Below are 15,267 nucleotides of genomic sequence, written 5' to 3'. Positions count from 1 at the left end.
TCATTAGTTGTTTAAAATAAGTTAATTAGTACATGTTAAATCTTTCACTTTTAAAAAAAAAAATGTTAATGTTTATTTTTGAGAGAGAGAGGCAGTGTAAGACAGGGAGGGGCAGAGAGAGGGAGACACAGAATCCGATGCAGGCTCCAGACGCGGGGCTCAAACTCATGGACTGTGAGATCATGACCTGAGCCACCCAAGCGCCCTGTTCACTTTTAATTTCTAATACAGTATATATCAATTGATAAAGCCTACATAAATAAAAGCTCTGTAAGGTTCTCAGTTTTTAAGACTCTAAAGGTTTCCCAAGACCAAAATGTTTAAGAGCAGCTGGCTTGAAGCAGGAAGAATCATTCTCATTTCTCCTTCCCAAGCTACTACAGAACAAGATATGGTTTGTGATGTCTCAATTTAGAATTCTCATGTTTTCTCCTAGGACTGTCAATATGAATGATGATTAGGTTCTTTAGTACAGTTTGCCCCATCCATGAAACAGGTTAAATTGAGATTTTTCTGCTGACATCTGTGATTCTGAATGATTCAGAAAAAGGCTTTAGCTTCTGTTGTATTCACCTTATTTGGTCTGTGGGTTATTTTTTGTTTATTTGCTTATTTGCTTTTCTATCCTATGGGGGTAAGAGAATGGAGTAGAGATGACAAGCTCCAGCCCTGACTTTTTAGGAAATGAGTATGTGAAAGGAGGTAAGAATTGTGTTCAGGAGAGGAAGTAGTTGCAGCCAAAGAATGAATTTTTCTCATTCTTTATTCTTGAAAAGCTAATTCTCATGCTTCCCTTGGAACAGTACAGGAATGGGAGGGATCATCAACCTTCTGTAGAAAAAAAAGTCATTTCAGAGCTAGTACTTAGGTGGCTATCATCACTCATCAGCTGCAAAGTTAATAGCTTTGCTGAAGGAAAATGTGGTGAATTTCAAGCAGGCAGGAGATTGTAGAGTGAGAAGACTTAGAAGAGCAGAATAGATGGTTCTTTCAGCAAAAGCCTTTGCCACAGGAATGGGACACTACCATGTGATCTGTGTTATGCATTGACTTCATTTATGAGATTTTTTTTCTTTGTTACATTTCCAGCATAATATATCCATTCCCACACACAGAATTGAGACAGGATTGAATATTAGGATCATTTGATCTGCTCTTCCCTCTTTATCGGAAGAAATCTTTTGGGTTTGAGCCTGAGACTCTATTGTGATGGTTGCAGGAGAGCTCCCTGTGGCTAGTCTTACAGTCTTGAAATTATATGTTCACTTGCACTTGCATTTTCTACTACAAACTCCAACAGTCTCCACTGCTGACCTTGACCAGGTGCTGATTGGTTAAAATTGAGTGCTAAAGTAAGTCTTCTGTGAATAACAGAATACCTACCTTCAAAGAATTGTTTGATGTCTGGTTACGGTGCCAGCTACTGTGTCTTTCTTTTTCTCTTTTTTCCTCCTTGCCTTCTGCTACAAGATGTCTTAGAAATTAGGGGCGCCTGGGTGGCTCAGTCGGTTGAGCGTCTGACTTCAGCTCAGGTCACCATCTCGCGGTCCGTGAGTTCGAGCCCCACCTTGGGCTCTGGGCTGATGGCTCAGAGCCTGGAACCTGCTTCCATTCTGTGTCTCCCCCTCTCTCTGCCCCTCCCCCGTTCATGCTCTGTCTCTCTCTGTCTCAAAAATAAATAAAACGTTAAAAAAATATATTTAAAAGAAATAAAAAAGAAATTAACCAGAGTTACAAACAAATTCTTTTTCAAGGCAAGCTTATGTGGAATCTAGGAGTTCAGCAGACCTGCAGCCTCTTCTTTTCTTTTCCTTTCTTTTTCTTTCCCTTTCTTTCTTTCTCTTTCTTTCTCTTTCTTTCTTTCTTTCTTTCTTTCTTTCTTTCTTTCTTTCTTTCTTTCTTTCTCTTTTAACGTTTATTTATTTTTGAGACAGAGAGAGACAGAGCATGAATGGGGGAGGGTCAGAGAGAGAGGGAGACACAGAATCTGAAACAGGCTCCAGGCTCTGAGCTGTCAGCACAGAGCCTGATGCAGGGCTCGAACTCACGGACCGTGAGATCATGACCTGAGCCGAAGTCGGATGCTTAACCAACTGAGCCACCCAGGCTCCCCTCTTTCTTTCTTTCTTTCTTTCTTTCTTTCTTTCTTTCTTTCTTTCTTTCTTTCTTTCTTTCTTCCTTCCTTCCTTCCTTCCTTCCTTCCTTCCTTCCTTCCAAGAGGCAGGTTCAAAGAGTGTTGGAAATGGAAGTGATTTCCTCCTTCACTAACACTTAAATGTTGTATTGTGTTGTGATTTACATGGAATATTCTATTGCATTGTGTCAAGAGCTTTGTGAAAAGGGAGAATTCAGTTGCTCTGTGGTTTCTTCTTTTTTTTTAATTTTTTTTTTTAACGTTTATTTATTTTTGAGACAGAGAGAGACAGAGCATGAACAGGGGAGGGGCAGAGAGAGAGGAAGACACAGAATCTGAAACAGGCTCCAGGCTCTGAGCGGTCAGCACAGAGCCCGACGCGGGGCTCGAACTCACGGACCGTGAGACCATGACCTGAGCCGAAGTCGGATGCTTAACCGACCAAGCCACCCAGGCGCCCCAGTTGCTCTGTGGTTTCGACCCATCGGGCTCTTGAAAATAAGCAATTACTGGGGCGCCTGGGTGGCGCAGTCGGTTAAGCGTCCGACTTCAACCAGGTCATGATCTCGAGGTCCGTGAGTTCGAGCCCCGCGTCGGGCTCTGGGCGGATGGCTCAGAGCCTGGAGCCTGTTTCCGGTTCTGTGTCTCCCTCTCTCTATGCCCCTCCCCCATTCGTGCTCTGTCTCTCTCTGTCCCAAAAATAAATAAACGTTGAAAAAAAAAATTAAAAAAAAAAAAAAAAAGAAAATAAGCAATTACTGAACTTTCAGGATAAGCAAAGATAAACCGTAATTATTTTTTAAAAAATACATTAAATTCATTTTATCTCAATCTCAGTCAACAGGAGGCAGTTCAAATAACTGAGGATTTTTTCCTTTGTATTTTAATTTGAGAAACAACATAATAAATTCATAAATAGGATTTTAAATAAATACCTGTTCTTCTTTTTAATAACCCATAGTAAAAATTTTGTGAGCAGATCAAATATTATTAGAGGCAGTACTTACATGTTTATTTATGAATCAGGAACCTATATTACTATTAGCATTGCTGATGCTGAGTCACTGTAAAATCTTGAAAGACCTTTGGAATTATCAAGGAAAAAGAGCATGTTATTAATACAAAATCTGGTATATTTGATGACAGGGGCACCTGGGTGGCTCGGTCAGTTAGGCGTCCAACTGTTGATTTTGGCTCGGGTCATGATCTCACAGTTTCATAAGTTTGAGCCCTGCAATTGGGCTCTTGCTGACAAAGTGGAGCCTGCTTGGGATTCTCCCTCTCTCTGCCCTTTCCCCCACGCACTCTTTCTCAAAATAAATAAATAAACTTAAAAAAATATTTGATTCTACATAATCTTTTCCGATCATTCTGAATAAATCTGAACACTTATCTAGCCATTATCTCCAATTATCTTTCATTCTTGGATAAAGCAGTTTTCTTAGAGTTACTGCAGTTATTGGTAGACTTCCTTTCTGCCTTTTGACTGTGAATGTGAAGATATCAGACTCCTGAGAAGGAGAGAGGGAAGAATCTGTCCCAAATATTTCTTCGCTGCATTTCCTACCCCCAAAATTATATTGCAGCCTTGAAATTTTTCTGCCATCAGTGCCTCTCTTGTGTGGGAGGCAGCTGAAGGCAGCGTATAATTACTTCTTGTGGGGAGATTAATGGCTCTGGCCTTTCTTTATTCTCTCCAGTCCTCATTTCTGCGTCACCTGCCTATCAGCACTTAGATCTCTAATAGGTGCTATTAAGACTAATATCTAAAGGTGAATTGAAAAGAAGTATCATTAAAAGGTAAAGGACATGAACTGTTGGGAAACTTCAGATATCTCCAACTTCAAATCCTCTTTTCAAGTTTTAATTTTGTCTTGTTTATGTCCCCATTCATGGAGTCCGGGAGCCAGGTTGGCACTCCTTAGCATTTCAGAGACTAAGAATTGGCCCAGCTTTTATTGTTGTTGTAGCTATTAAGGTATTTAATGACTTTAACTTTTTATATTCCTGTTACTTAATTTTCTCTCCTGTCCCCAGTCTCCTGACAATTCCTGCTCTTGTATCCTAGGAATATGGGAGAGGTGGCAAAAAAGTCCTTTTCTGATTTATCCTCTCCTGGAGAGTGGTAAATGAAACTGTGTTTGTTCCAGTGAATAGTAGAATGTGAAATCCCATAAAGCCACCTCAGTTATTAGATGAATATCACAGAGGTGCTTATTATACAGTATGGCTTAATGTAGATTATAGATGTGACCAAATGGTAATTAGTAGAGCTGGAGCTGTAATTAAACATTATTGTGTTGCTCTGTGATTTCTCCTCAGATTTCTGTTGCAAAGTAGGAAACTGAATAGTTCCAAACCCATAGGTGGATTTCTTCACTTCTCCCCACCCCCAAATTTCTTTTAATTAATTAACTGACTAAATAAAGTCATCCTCACACAAACAGAGCTCCTGAATTCTACTTAGTATCTCTGAGCAGTAAGAGCAGTTTGCTGCATATACATGTCAGTTGGCTCTTTGTATATTAGTTCTATTTTTCTAATCAGTTCAGCTAAGTTCCTTCTCTCCACATATCCTGTAGCAGGGTTTAATTTGGCAAACTGAATGCAACAGGGGTGTCTCCTAGTTACACATCTTAGATCTTGTTTTCTGGATCTGTCAGTATAGAACTGGAGGCTTGGCTTCATGTACAGTGTTAGTAGCTTCTTTTCTTCCTGGTCTCCCATAAGCACTGAATAACCTAGCAGGAAATGAAACCACTTCTAGAAAACAGCTGTCCTTGATAGCTGAGAGAGAGAAAGAGAAAGAGAGAGAGAGAGAGAGAGAGAGAGTGACTGACTGACTCCCTGGGGACTTACCTCCTGTGCTTGGAATTGCTGCCTTAGCAATGGAACAGGTTAGTAACAGGATATGGTCACATGAGGCAATGAGAAAGTTCAGAGAAATGACCTAAAAGATCTAGGCCAACCTCTGTGTCCAAGAAAGAGGACCTTGCAGGAATTTCTCTTGCTAGTAGAAGAATGGTATAGAAAAGAAAACAAACTTGGGGCTCCTGGGTGACTCCGTCAGTTAAGCATCTAACTCTTGATCTCAGCCCAGGTCATGATCTCGTGATTCACAGGATCAAGCCCTATGAGGAGAGAACAAACCCTAAGCAAAGGAAATGCACATACTGATTATGAAATTGTTTTTGTCTCAGTTTTCCCCAGAAGAAAAAAAATAGAAAAACAGAGGTGAGGCCAAGAGTAAAGATGATCTGTGTATACTCTGTCTCTAGTTTTCCCTTTTTAGTAATTCTCAGGGGTAAAATCTCCAAGAAACTTTCTTTCCAAAGAGTTACTAGCTATCTTCTTGAAGCATCCCTGAAAGGGCTAGATATTAGAGCCATATTCCAGCCATATACAGGAGTCATAGAGTTGAACTTACTTTTTCTGTGTTTTTACTTTCAAATCTGTGTCTAGAAATTTTAAAGAGTCTTTTAGGAATCTACCACATCCCAGGAAGGTTGCCAAATAAAATAATCAATGCCTGATTTTCAAGAGTGCAAAAAGAAGCAAAAAAGCCTTTTGGCATTGACCATAATGCAGAAAATTCATTATATGGGCTTCAACTTTCATTTTATGAAAAAGGTGGAGTTAGGGAAGTATAGGGGTGAGGGGTGCCTGCCAAGCAGACAAGGATAATGTTTTGGCAGCTTTTCAGGAACCAGAATTAATCAGAATCTGTGTTCTAGCATTCAGTGGACTCGACAGTGATGATTCACAAATAGCAGTGACCTCTAAGCTAAGAAGTCAGAGCTAACTAACTGCAGAGAGTAGATATAGTACCCAGATCTCAGCTTCTAGAGATGTGTGTGTGTGTGTGTGTGTGTGTGTGTGTGTGTGTGTGTACGTACGCACACACGCACCTGTGTTAGAGAGGTGGGTTACAGGTATAGCAGTGGTCATTCAGTAAACTGTTTCAGAACCAGAGTTCTGTTGCAGACCTGTCCAGCAGCTTGGTTTGTGGGTGCATATGTAACTCTCTGGATGTAGGTCTGTTGAAGGAGTACATTCAAACTGGACTTAAAAAAAAAAAAAAAGAAAGAAAAAGTCTTTCACAAGAGGAAGAGGGTCCCAATCCTTGACTCTTATTTTCTAGGTTTGCTGACTGGTATCATACTTAATCTTCAGGGAAGATTAGTCAGTGTGTGAATTGAGTGCTTTTGCATATGCAGGACACTGTGTTCCGTCAGGATTTGGGCAGTGTAGATTCAGGTACTTTGTCAGTCTGATAAATGCTAGGATTTAAAGAGTTAAAAGATTATTAACCTCCATATTACAACTTTGAACTCTGGATATGTTGAATTATTGGTTTCTAAGTAATTGTACTCTTGTGAGAGATTCTAGTTTTAAAGAAGTTTTTTAATGTTTATTTTTGAGAGAGAGAGGCAGAGCGTGAGTGGGGGAGGGACAGAGAGAGAGGGACACACAGAATCTGAAACAGGCTCCAGGCTCTGAAGCTGTTAGCACAGAGCCCGACATGGGGCTCAAAACTCAGGAACAGTGAGATCATGACCCAGACCGAGGTCACATGCTTAACCAACAGAGCCACCCAGGCTCCCCGAGATTCTAGTTTTAGAGGTAGATGCTGGTCCTTGTGCTCACCTATTTCTGTCTGTGCATGTGTGTGATCAACTTCATCTACAGACTGCCATGAATAGGCTTCTGGGTCCTTACAGCACCTGCTGTTTGTTACAGATAAATTTGATGTTACATTCTTGCTCCAAAATGCCATTCTTACTAACCAGTCGCTGTTGTAATCTCTAAGTGTTAGAAACCCCCATCAGGTTGCTCCTAGCCCTCTTATAACTTTCAAATAGATGTCCTTCTAGCTAAAGATGAATTGAAGTTCTAGTCTTCTTAAAGTGACATTCCTGGGATGTAGATTTTTTTTTTCCTTTTTTATCCCTACCTGTATTCTTGGATTTTATACATGATTAATGTATTATTTGTTGAATGATAGATTGGTGGGAAAAATAGTGGTGGCAGTAGAACATGCCTCAGAAACCTTTTCGTTGTCATCAATCTATGTGCTCTATTACTGTTGAAATCTGGACCTGGTTCTCTATCACTGGAGATTTTTAAATGAGACAAGATTTTTTTTTAATACAATTTATTGTCAAGTTGGCTAATATACAATGTATACAATGTATTCTTGGTTTTGGGGGTAGATTCTCATGATTCATCACTTACATACAACACCCAATGCTCATCCCAACAAGTGCCCTCCTCGATGCCCATCACCCCTTTTCCCCTCTCCCCCGCTCTCCACCCCCATCAACCCTCAGTTTGTTTTCTGTATTTAAGAGACTCTTATGGTTTGCCTCCCTCTCTGTTGTTTGAAACTATTTTTTCCGCTTTCCTTCCCCCACATTTTTTAATACACTTTTAGCCAAGCACCATTTGTGACGAAGATCGTTAATAAGAAATAGAGCTTCTACTACAGGGTGCGCTCATATAAACCATTAGATTTGTAGTGGTATCATGAGCTAGAACTTGAAAGGAAGGACCAAAGTCTTATATTTAGAGCCTTCCACACTGGCAGGAAAGAATGTAGGACTAGATTAAATACAGAGAAGGTATTTCCTCTAAATGTTCTCTCTGCCACTCAGCTACTACTTCTCTTCCCCTACAGATGGAGTCCCCTGTCTCTACACCAGCAGTGCTGCCACTGCACCTTTTGGTACCAGTGGTCAATAATGACATCTCCTCCCCCTGTGAGCAGATCATGGTTCGTACCAGATCAGTTGGGGTCAACACATGTGATGTGGCTCTAGCTACAGAGCCTGAGTGCCTGGGCCCCTGTGAACCTGGAACAAGCGTCAACCTCGAGGGCATCGTGTGGCAGGAAACAGAAGATGGTAAGTGCTATGTGCGTCTTTTCCCATCTCTTCTCAACCTGCTTCTGCCAACAGGGGCTTATCGTTGTAAATAACACCAAGTATTTATTAGGAGTCTCAAGTGACCATAGTTTGCTAGTGACACCTACCCAGGAGATCACAGCAAACTTCTCAGTAAAATTGCGCAGCTTCTGGAGATTGCCATTTTGTTTGTTTAAAGTTTATTTATTTATTTTGAGAGAGACAGCAGGAGCAGGAGAGGAGCAGAGAGGGAGAGGAAGAGAGAGAATCCCAAGCAGGCTCCACCAGTGCAGGGCTTGATGCTGCGAACCGTGAGGTCATGACCCGAGCTGAAATCAGGAGTGGAGGGTTAACCCACTGAGCCCGACACTGAGGTCTCCCAAGATTGCCAGTTTTTAAAATTAATTATCTCTCTTGTGGGTATCCACATTGTTGGCCCTGGCATTTAAGCAGTCATTTGTTAAGTGCTGGCCAGGTAATTCACACTGTGTCTCTACTCTCCGTACTCCTCTTTATCATTTTATATGGGAGAATTTGAATGTAAATGAACTTTTGGGTCAGGCTTCAAGAGAAAAAAGTAATAAAAGGACAGCTGTGGGAGTCAAGGAAATGGAAAACAGTCACTCTTAAATTGACTTATTGTTGGCTCATTGAATATGCAACTCTTGCCTTTTTTAACACCTGGAGGTGCAGCCAGCTCCTTCCCACTGGTTGCCTCATTGCCCAGCCACCCACTTCACTTCATGCATCTGTCACTTAGTACAGATTTTATAGGCCTAGGCAACAGGGAAATGTTTACATGGTCTTGTTTTCAGGCATCCACTAAGCAGTTGGCTCACTGCAGGGTGCTTCTGCCTGAGGCTACCATCCAGACTTCTTGTATGTTCCATTTGCCCCTGAGAACAGAGTCTCTTCTATTTTAGAAGTTCATAAACCTGAAAAAATAGTTGTGTGAAGGGACTTGACCAGGTATTTCTGATCCCTTGGTACCATCTGTGGCAATTTGATTTCAGCACATAGATTCTTTTTATAAAGATTCCAAGTTCTTGTCAAAGTATGTTTATACAGAGTATGTTTATAGAGGCTGGGCCTCAGAGTCCCATCAGGTCTCTGCATCAGTAACCAGACTTTGAAAGCATCCCCACTCTGAAGTTTAGAGGCCCAGAGGAGCACAGCTCATTATCTCTAATTATCATAAGCTATCTTGTCAGTTTGCCCATGGAAATTCAAGCATTTCATTCTGGTCATTCTAATTAAAGTCTGTTCCTCTGAATATTTTGTTGTGATTCAGTATTTATTTAAAGTCTGTCATGCAGTAGGTATTGATGGGACACAGGTTAAGAATTCTGTTTTTGGCTTTCTTGTTGATAACAATATAGTAAAGCTTCAGCTTTCAGAATAACATTGCTGATAGGTTTTATTGTGTGCCTGAGACCATAATGCCAAAAAAAATTTTTTTTTCTCTTGTGTTAGAAACTGATGCAGAGAGGGGCGCCTGGGTGGCGCAGTTGGTTAAGCGTCCGACTTCAGCCAGGTCACGATCTCGCGGTCCGTGAGTTCGAGCCCCGCGTCAGGCTCTGGGCTGATGGCTCAGAGCCTGGAGCCTGTTTCTGATTCTGTGTCTCCCTCTCTCTGCCCCTCCCCCCGTTCATGCTCTGTCTCTCTCTGTCTCAAAAATAAATAAACGTTAAAAAAAAATTAAAAAAAAAAACAAAAAACTGATGCAGAGACAGTGGAGAGAGGGGTTGACCCTAGAGGTTGACTCTGGATATGTGTATTCAGTATACAGTCTGGAAATCACAAGTGGCTATCTCTAATTTTGAAAATGTCATCTGCCTTTGGCCAAAGGTCTGAATAGCCACAGAGTCTGTTGGAATGACAAACATATCCAGCCCACAGCTCTTTGACACCAACCAGCCTTCAGGGCCTCTTGCCTCAGTATATTGAAGATAGAAGACATCAATTTCCTGCCTGTTTATTCTGTCCATCTTTATGAGGTGACTTTCCTCCAAGAGCAAGTTGCTTTTCATATATGTTAACCGATGAAAACTTTGTAAGAATGTGAGGCACTAACCCTTTCACTCTCCTGAGAACAATGGATACCTTTTTTTTATTTTTTTTTTTAATGTTTATTTATTCTTGAGAGAGAGAGAGAGAGAGAGAGTATGAGCAGGGGCAGAGTGAGAGAGGGACACAGAATGTGAAGCAGGCTCCAGGCTCTGAGCTGTCAGCACAGAGCTCAATGTGGGGCTTGAACTCACGAGCCATGAGATCATGACCTGAGCCAAAGTCAGACGCTCAACCAACTGAGCCACCCAGGCGCCCCCAGTGGATACCTTTTTATCTGAGAGTCCCTGTTCTCCCTCCATGCCAAGGAGATAGTAGCACAGGTTTTGGGGGGTTTTATTTGTTTGTTTGTTTTTTATTTTTTAATAATTTTTTAATTTTTTGTTTAATGTTTATTTGGTTTTTTTTTAATTTTTTTTTTAATGTTTATTTATTTTTGAGACAGAGAGAGACAGAGCATGAACGGGGGAGGGTCACAGAGAGAGGGAGACACAGAATCTGAAACAGGCTCCAGGCTCTGAGCTGTCAGCACAGAGCCCGACGCGGGGCTCGAACCCACGGACCGTGAGATCATGACCTGAGCTGAAGTTGGACGCTTAACCAACCGAGCCACCCAGGCGCCCCTGTTATTTGTTTTTGAGAGAGACAGAGACAGAGACAGAATGCAAGCAGGGGAGGGGCAGAGAGAGAGGGAGATATGGAATCCGAAGCAGGCTCCAGGCTCTGAGCTGTCAGCACAGAGCCTGATGCTGGGCTTGAACTCATGAACTGCGAGATCATGACCTGAGCTGAAGTCAGATGTTTAACCGACTGAGCCACCCAGGCTCCCCTGTCTTTTTTTTAGTTGTTTGCTCTGACTCTCATGTTGTACCTGGCAGCTTATTACCAAGTTCCCCTGTTGTACATTTTGAATGCACCCTGCGTTTTATTTCACAGTAGTTATCACAGTTTGCAATTTTATAGAATGATATTTTTCTGTTAATGTCTGTCTCTTCCACTGTTTTAGAATTCTGTGAGCCCAGGGACTCTGTTTTGCTCACCATTGAATATCTAATACTTAATACTTGGTAGCTGTAGTAGGCCCTCAAAAATATTTGAGTGAATGAATGTTACATCTAGTTGTCATTTGTAGATCTTTGTTAATATTATAGATACTGTAATATTGTTTGAACTGAGAAATCATATCAAATACTTTACAAAATTCTAGACCTCTGAAACTCAGAATAAGTACTGTTGTCACCAGGTTTGAGATCACTCATTTATTTATATCTATAAGATTTTTAATTCTCCTACTTTTAATACCATATTTTCTCTCATTTCCTATATTGTGTTCCAGGGCTTAGTACCTCTCCTCTTTTTTTTTTTTTTTTCATTCATCGCAAGGGAAAGGGAACTTGTCTGCAATTATAGATTTTCTCCTCTGCTTTCTGCCTCTCCCAAAGGGCCTTCACCTGAACTGTCAGTTGGCAAAGGTCTGAACTGGGATCAGAGTTGGTTTACATTCCTTTTCATCTTCAGGTAACAGAGATTTCCTGCAAAGATCTTTCTCTGCAGATCTATAAGATCTAGTATACTGAGTCAGTCTTCAAGTTAATAATAAGATCTATGTACAGATACTTTTTAAAAAAAATCCTTCAGCCTCCTAGGCTTTTTGTCTGCTACCCAACTCTTTGTGCTTATGTCTGTCTCTTTGCCCAGCAAACTACTATCTTCAAATGGAAAAACCCTTAGAGCTTAGAAAGAAGCTGTGAATGCTTGGCCTCTGAGGGAAATGGAGGATCATGAGGTCCCTGTAGAACTGAGCCACCTTGCTGAGAACAGGTGTAGGGGTCATGGCCTCAATTCTTCCTGGTTTCTTTGCCTACCTGTCGTGCAGTGTTGCTTCCTTCTTCACTCTCAGTGCAAACCTTGCATTGGAGACATTTTTAAATTCTTGCAGATTCCATCTCTTTTTAGGCTGTCCACAATACAGCCAGCACTGCAAAGATCCTCCTCGACTAGGCTCAACCTTAGTACTGTTAAGACCCAAGTATAACTTGGAATGTTTTCCTTGGCTTTTTTTGAGACTTAGCATTTATACAGAGGTCTGATTCCACCTGATTTCACTTTGTCCCACCCCACTTCAAATTGAAATAATAGGTCCCAAGTCCATTCCTAGTTCACAAGGCTTACTTTAATACAAGGCCCCAGAAACAGTGTATAAGAAGCCTTAAGGCAGACCATATACTTTTGCTGAGGCAAAATTGCTTCCTGGCTTGGCTGGTGCTTTTAAGGAAGACAGGCTGGGGTGTGTGGGTGGCTCAGTCAGTTAAAGTGACTAACTCTTGATTTTGGCTCAGGTCATGATCTCATGGTTCATGAGTTCAAGCCTTGTATCAGGCTCTGCTGTCAGTACAGAGCCCACTTTAGATCCTCTCTTTCTCTCTCTCTCTCTCTCTCTCTCTCTCTCTCTCAAAAATACAAAAAAATAAACATAAAAAAAAAGAGGGGCACCTGGGTGGCTCAGTTGGTTAAATGCCTGACTTCAGCTCAGGTCATGATCTCGCGATCCATGAGTTCGAGCCCCACGTTGGGCTCACTGCTGTCATCACAGAGGCCACTTTGGATCCTCTGTCCCCCTCTCTCTCTGCCCTTCTCCCACTTACACTCAGTCTCAAAAATAAATAAACATTAAAAAAAAAGAATTTTAGGAGATGCTAGGGGTACCTGGGTGTCTCAGTTAAGTGTCCCAACTCTTGATTTCAGCTCAGGTTATGATCTCATGGTTATGAGATCTAACCCCATGTCGGGCCCAGTGATGAGTGCAAAGCCTGCTTGGGATATTCTCCCTCTCTCTCTCTCTCTCTCTCTCTCTCTCTCCCTCCCTCCCCCTTCCCTCCTCCCCCACTCATTCTGTCTCCCTCCCTCCCTCTCTCTCTCTCTCTTTGTCAATAAATAAATAAACTTAAAAAAAAATTCCAGGAGATGCTGTAAGTTTTCCTTCTTTTTTTAAAAGAATTTTTTTTTAACGTTTATTTATTTTTGAGACAGAGAGAGACAGAGCATGCACGGGGGAGGGTCACAGAGAGAGGGAGTCACAGAATCTGAAACAGGCTCCAGTCTCTGAGCAGTCAGCACAGAGCCCGACACGGGGCTCTAACCCATGGACTGTGAGATCATGACCTGAGCCGAAGTCGGACGCTTAACCGACCGAGCCACCCAGGCACCCCTGTAAGTTTTCCTTAAGCAGCCACACTAAGTGTAGCATTACTTTGGCAAATGTGCTTCCTGGAAGAATTTGTAATATAGCAAAAAGAGCACTTGGTGTGAAAACCAGGTGAGCTGTATACATCTGCTGTTATGATTGTGACCTTGGGCAAGTTCCTTAACTTCTTTGGTCCTTAGTTCCCTCATCTCTTAAGTAAAGTTGAATTAGGTCACCAATAAGGACCTTCCATCTTTTAAGTGTAAAAATCTGTGTTAAACCTTGGAATCAGTATGGATCCATCCCTACTAGTTCATCTTAAAAATGAACAATCATGAGAATGAAAACTAAAAAATTTTAATACCAATGATGAAATTTCATTATACACTTGTTTAATAGATTTGTTTTCTAAAAAAACAACAAACAAAAAAACCCGACTCTCCTTGCCACTCCCCAATTCAAGAAATCTCCACTCTCATTTTTCAACTCCTGATCCTACAAAACCCGGCTGCTTTTGAGGCAAGTATATGCTAGCTGACATAAGCTGAGCTCACAGTACTGCTTAGCAATCCCTTCATCTCCCTATTATATTCACACTTCCCAATACTTGCCTCATTCTCAAGATTCATTAGCCCAATTCCTTCTGTCTTCATGCTCCTAAGCAGGAGCCTCTTAATGCTCCTCAGTGTGAAGCCTACTTGGGATTATCTCTCTCTCGCCTCCTCTGCCCCTCTCCCCTTGTTCACTCTCTTGAAAATAAAAAAAAAATAAGAATAAGTTTTTTAAAAGATGATGTTTTTGAAGCTGAAGTGAGGGCAACTCCCTTGTATACTATGAAAAGCTATATGATACATTTGGTCCATCTTCCAAAGCTGAACTCTAGCTTAAAGATTTGGTGGGGAGGAAGGCATTTTTAGTTTTTGCACTTGTTAAAGGTTTTGTTATATATATGCACAAGTACACCTAGAGAGACTAGGCATCCCCATCTCCACATTTTTATTCAATAACTAAGATTGTTGGGAACTGTTTGAGAGTAACTGTTTCAAGGACTAATAGTGTCTTAAAGGCATTATAGTATAGGACAGATATCTGAACTAGTGTCAGGAAAGTTGGATTCCAGAACAGATCATACCTTTAGCTAGCTGTGTCAGCTTGGGTAAGCCTCTTAACTTCTCCTGGCCTTAGATTTCTAATTTATGAGGGCTTGGGTTAGATGTATACTATTCAGTAAAACTTCTTGTGTTGGAAATAAGCCGTCCAAAATGGTAGTCTAGTCATATGTGATATTGAGCACCCTAAAATGTGGCACATGATACTGAGGATAATTTTTTTTATTTAAATCCAAGTTAGTTAACATATAGTATAATAATAGTTTCAGGAGTAGAATTCAGTGATTCACCACTTACATATAATACCCACTGCTCATCCCAACAAGTGCCCTCCTTAATGCCCATCACACATTTAGCCCAGCCCTCCTCCCAGCACCCCTCTAGCAACTCTCAATTTATTCTCTGTGTTTAAAACTCTTATGGTTTGCCTCCCTCCCTGTTTTTATCTTATTTTTCCCTTTTTCCCGTGTGTTCATCTGTTTTTTTTTAAATTCATGTATGACTAAAATCATATGGTATTTATCTTTCTCTGACTTATTTCACTTAGCATAATAAATTCCAGTTCTGTCCGTGTTGTTGCAAATGGCAAGATTTCATTCTTTTTGATTGCTGAGTAATATTCCATTGTATGTATATATACACACACATGTACACACCACATTTTCTTTATCCATTCATCAGTCGATGGATATTTGGGTTCTTTCCATGATTTGGCTATTGTTGATAGTGCTGCTATAAACATTGGGGTGCATGTGCCCCTTTGAATCAGCGTTTTTGTATCCTTTGGATAACTATCCAGTGCTGGGTTGTAGGGTAGCTCTATTTTTTATTTTTTGAGGAACATCCATACTGTTTTCCAGAGTGGCTGCA

General features: G+C 41.1%; 1 protein-coding gene across 1 annotated transcript in view; it reads left to right on the top strand.

The window, feature by feature from the left end:
• ZNF609 (zinc finger protein 609) overlaps window positions 1–15,267 on the top strand; it is a 208,844-nt gene that overhangs the window by 141,529 nt on the left and 52,048 nt on the right. The window contains exon 3 of the mRNA XM_030317934.1: window positions 7,812–8,037. Coding sequence (XP_030173794.1) covers window positions 7,812–8,037 — 226 coding nt within the window. The remainder of the gene's footprint in view (window positions 1–7,811; window positions 8,038–15,267) is intronic.

Source organism: Lynx canadensis, chromosome B3 (genome assembly GCF_007474595.2).
Source record: "Lynx canadensis isolate LIC74 chromosome B3, mLynCan4.pri.v2, whole genome shotgun sequence".
Taxonomy (NCBI): domain Eukaryota; kingdom Metazoa; phylum Chordata; class Mammalia; order Carnivora; family Felidae; genus Lynx; species Lynx canadensis.
This window is presented reverse-complemented; position numbering and strand designations above follow the sequence as displayed.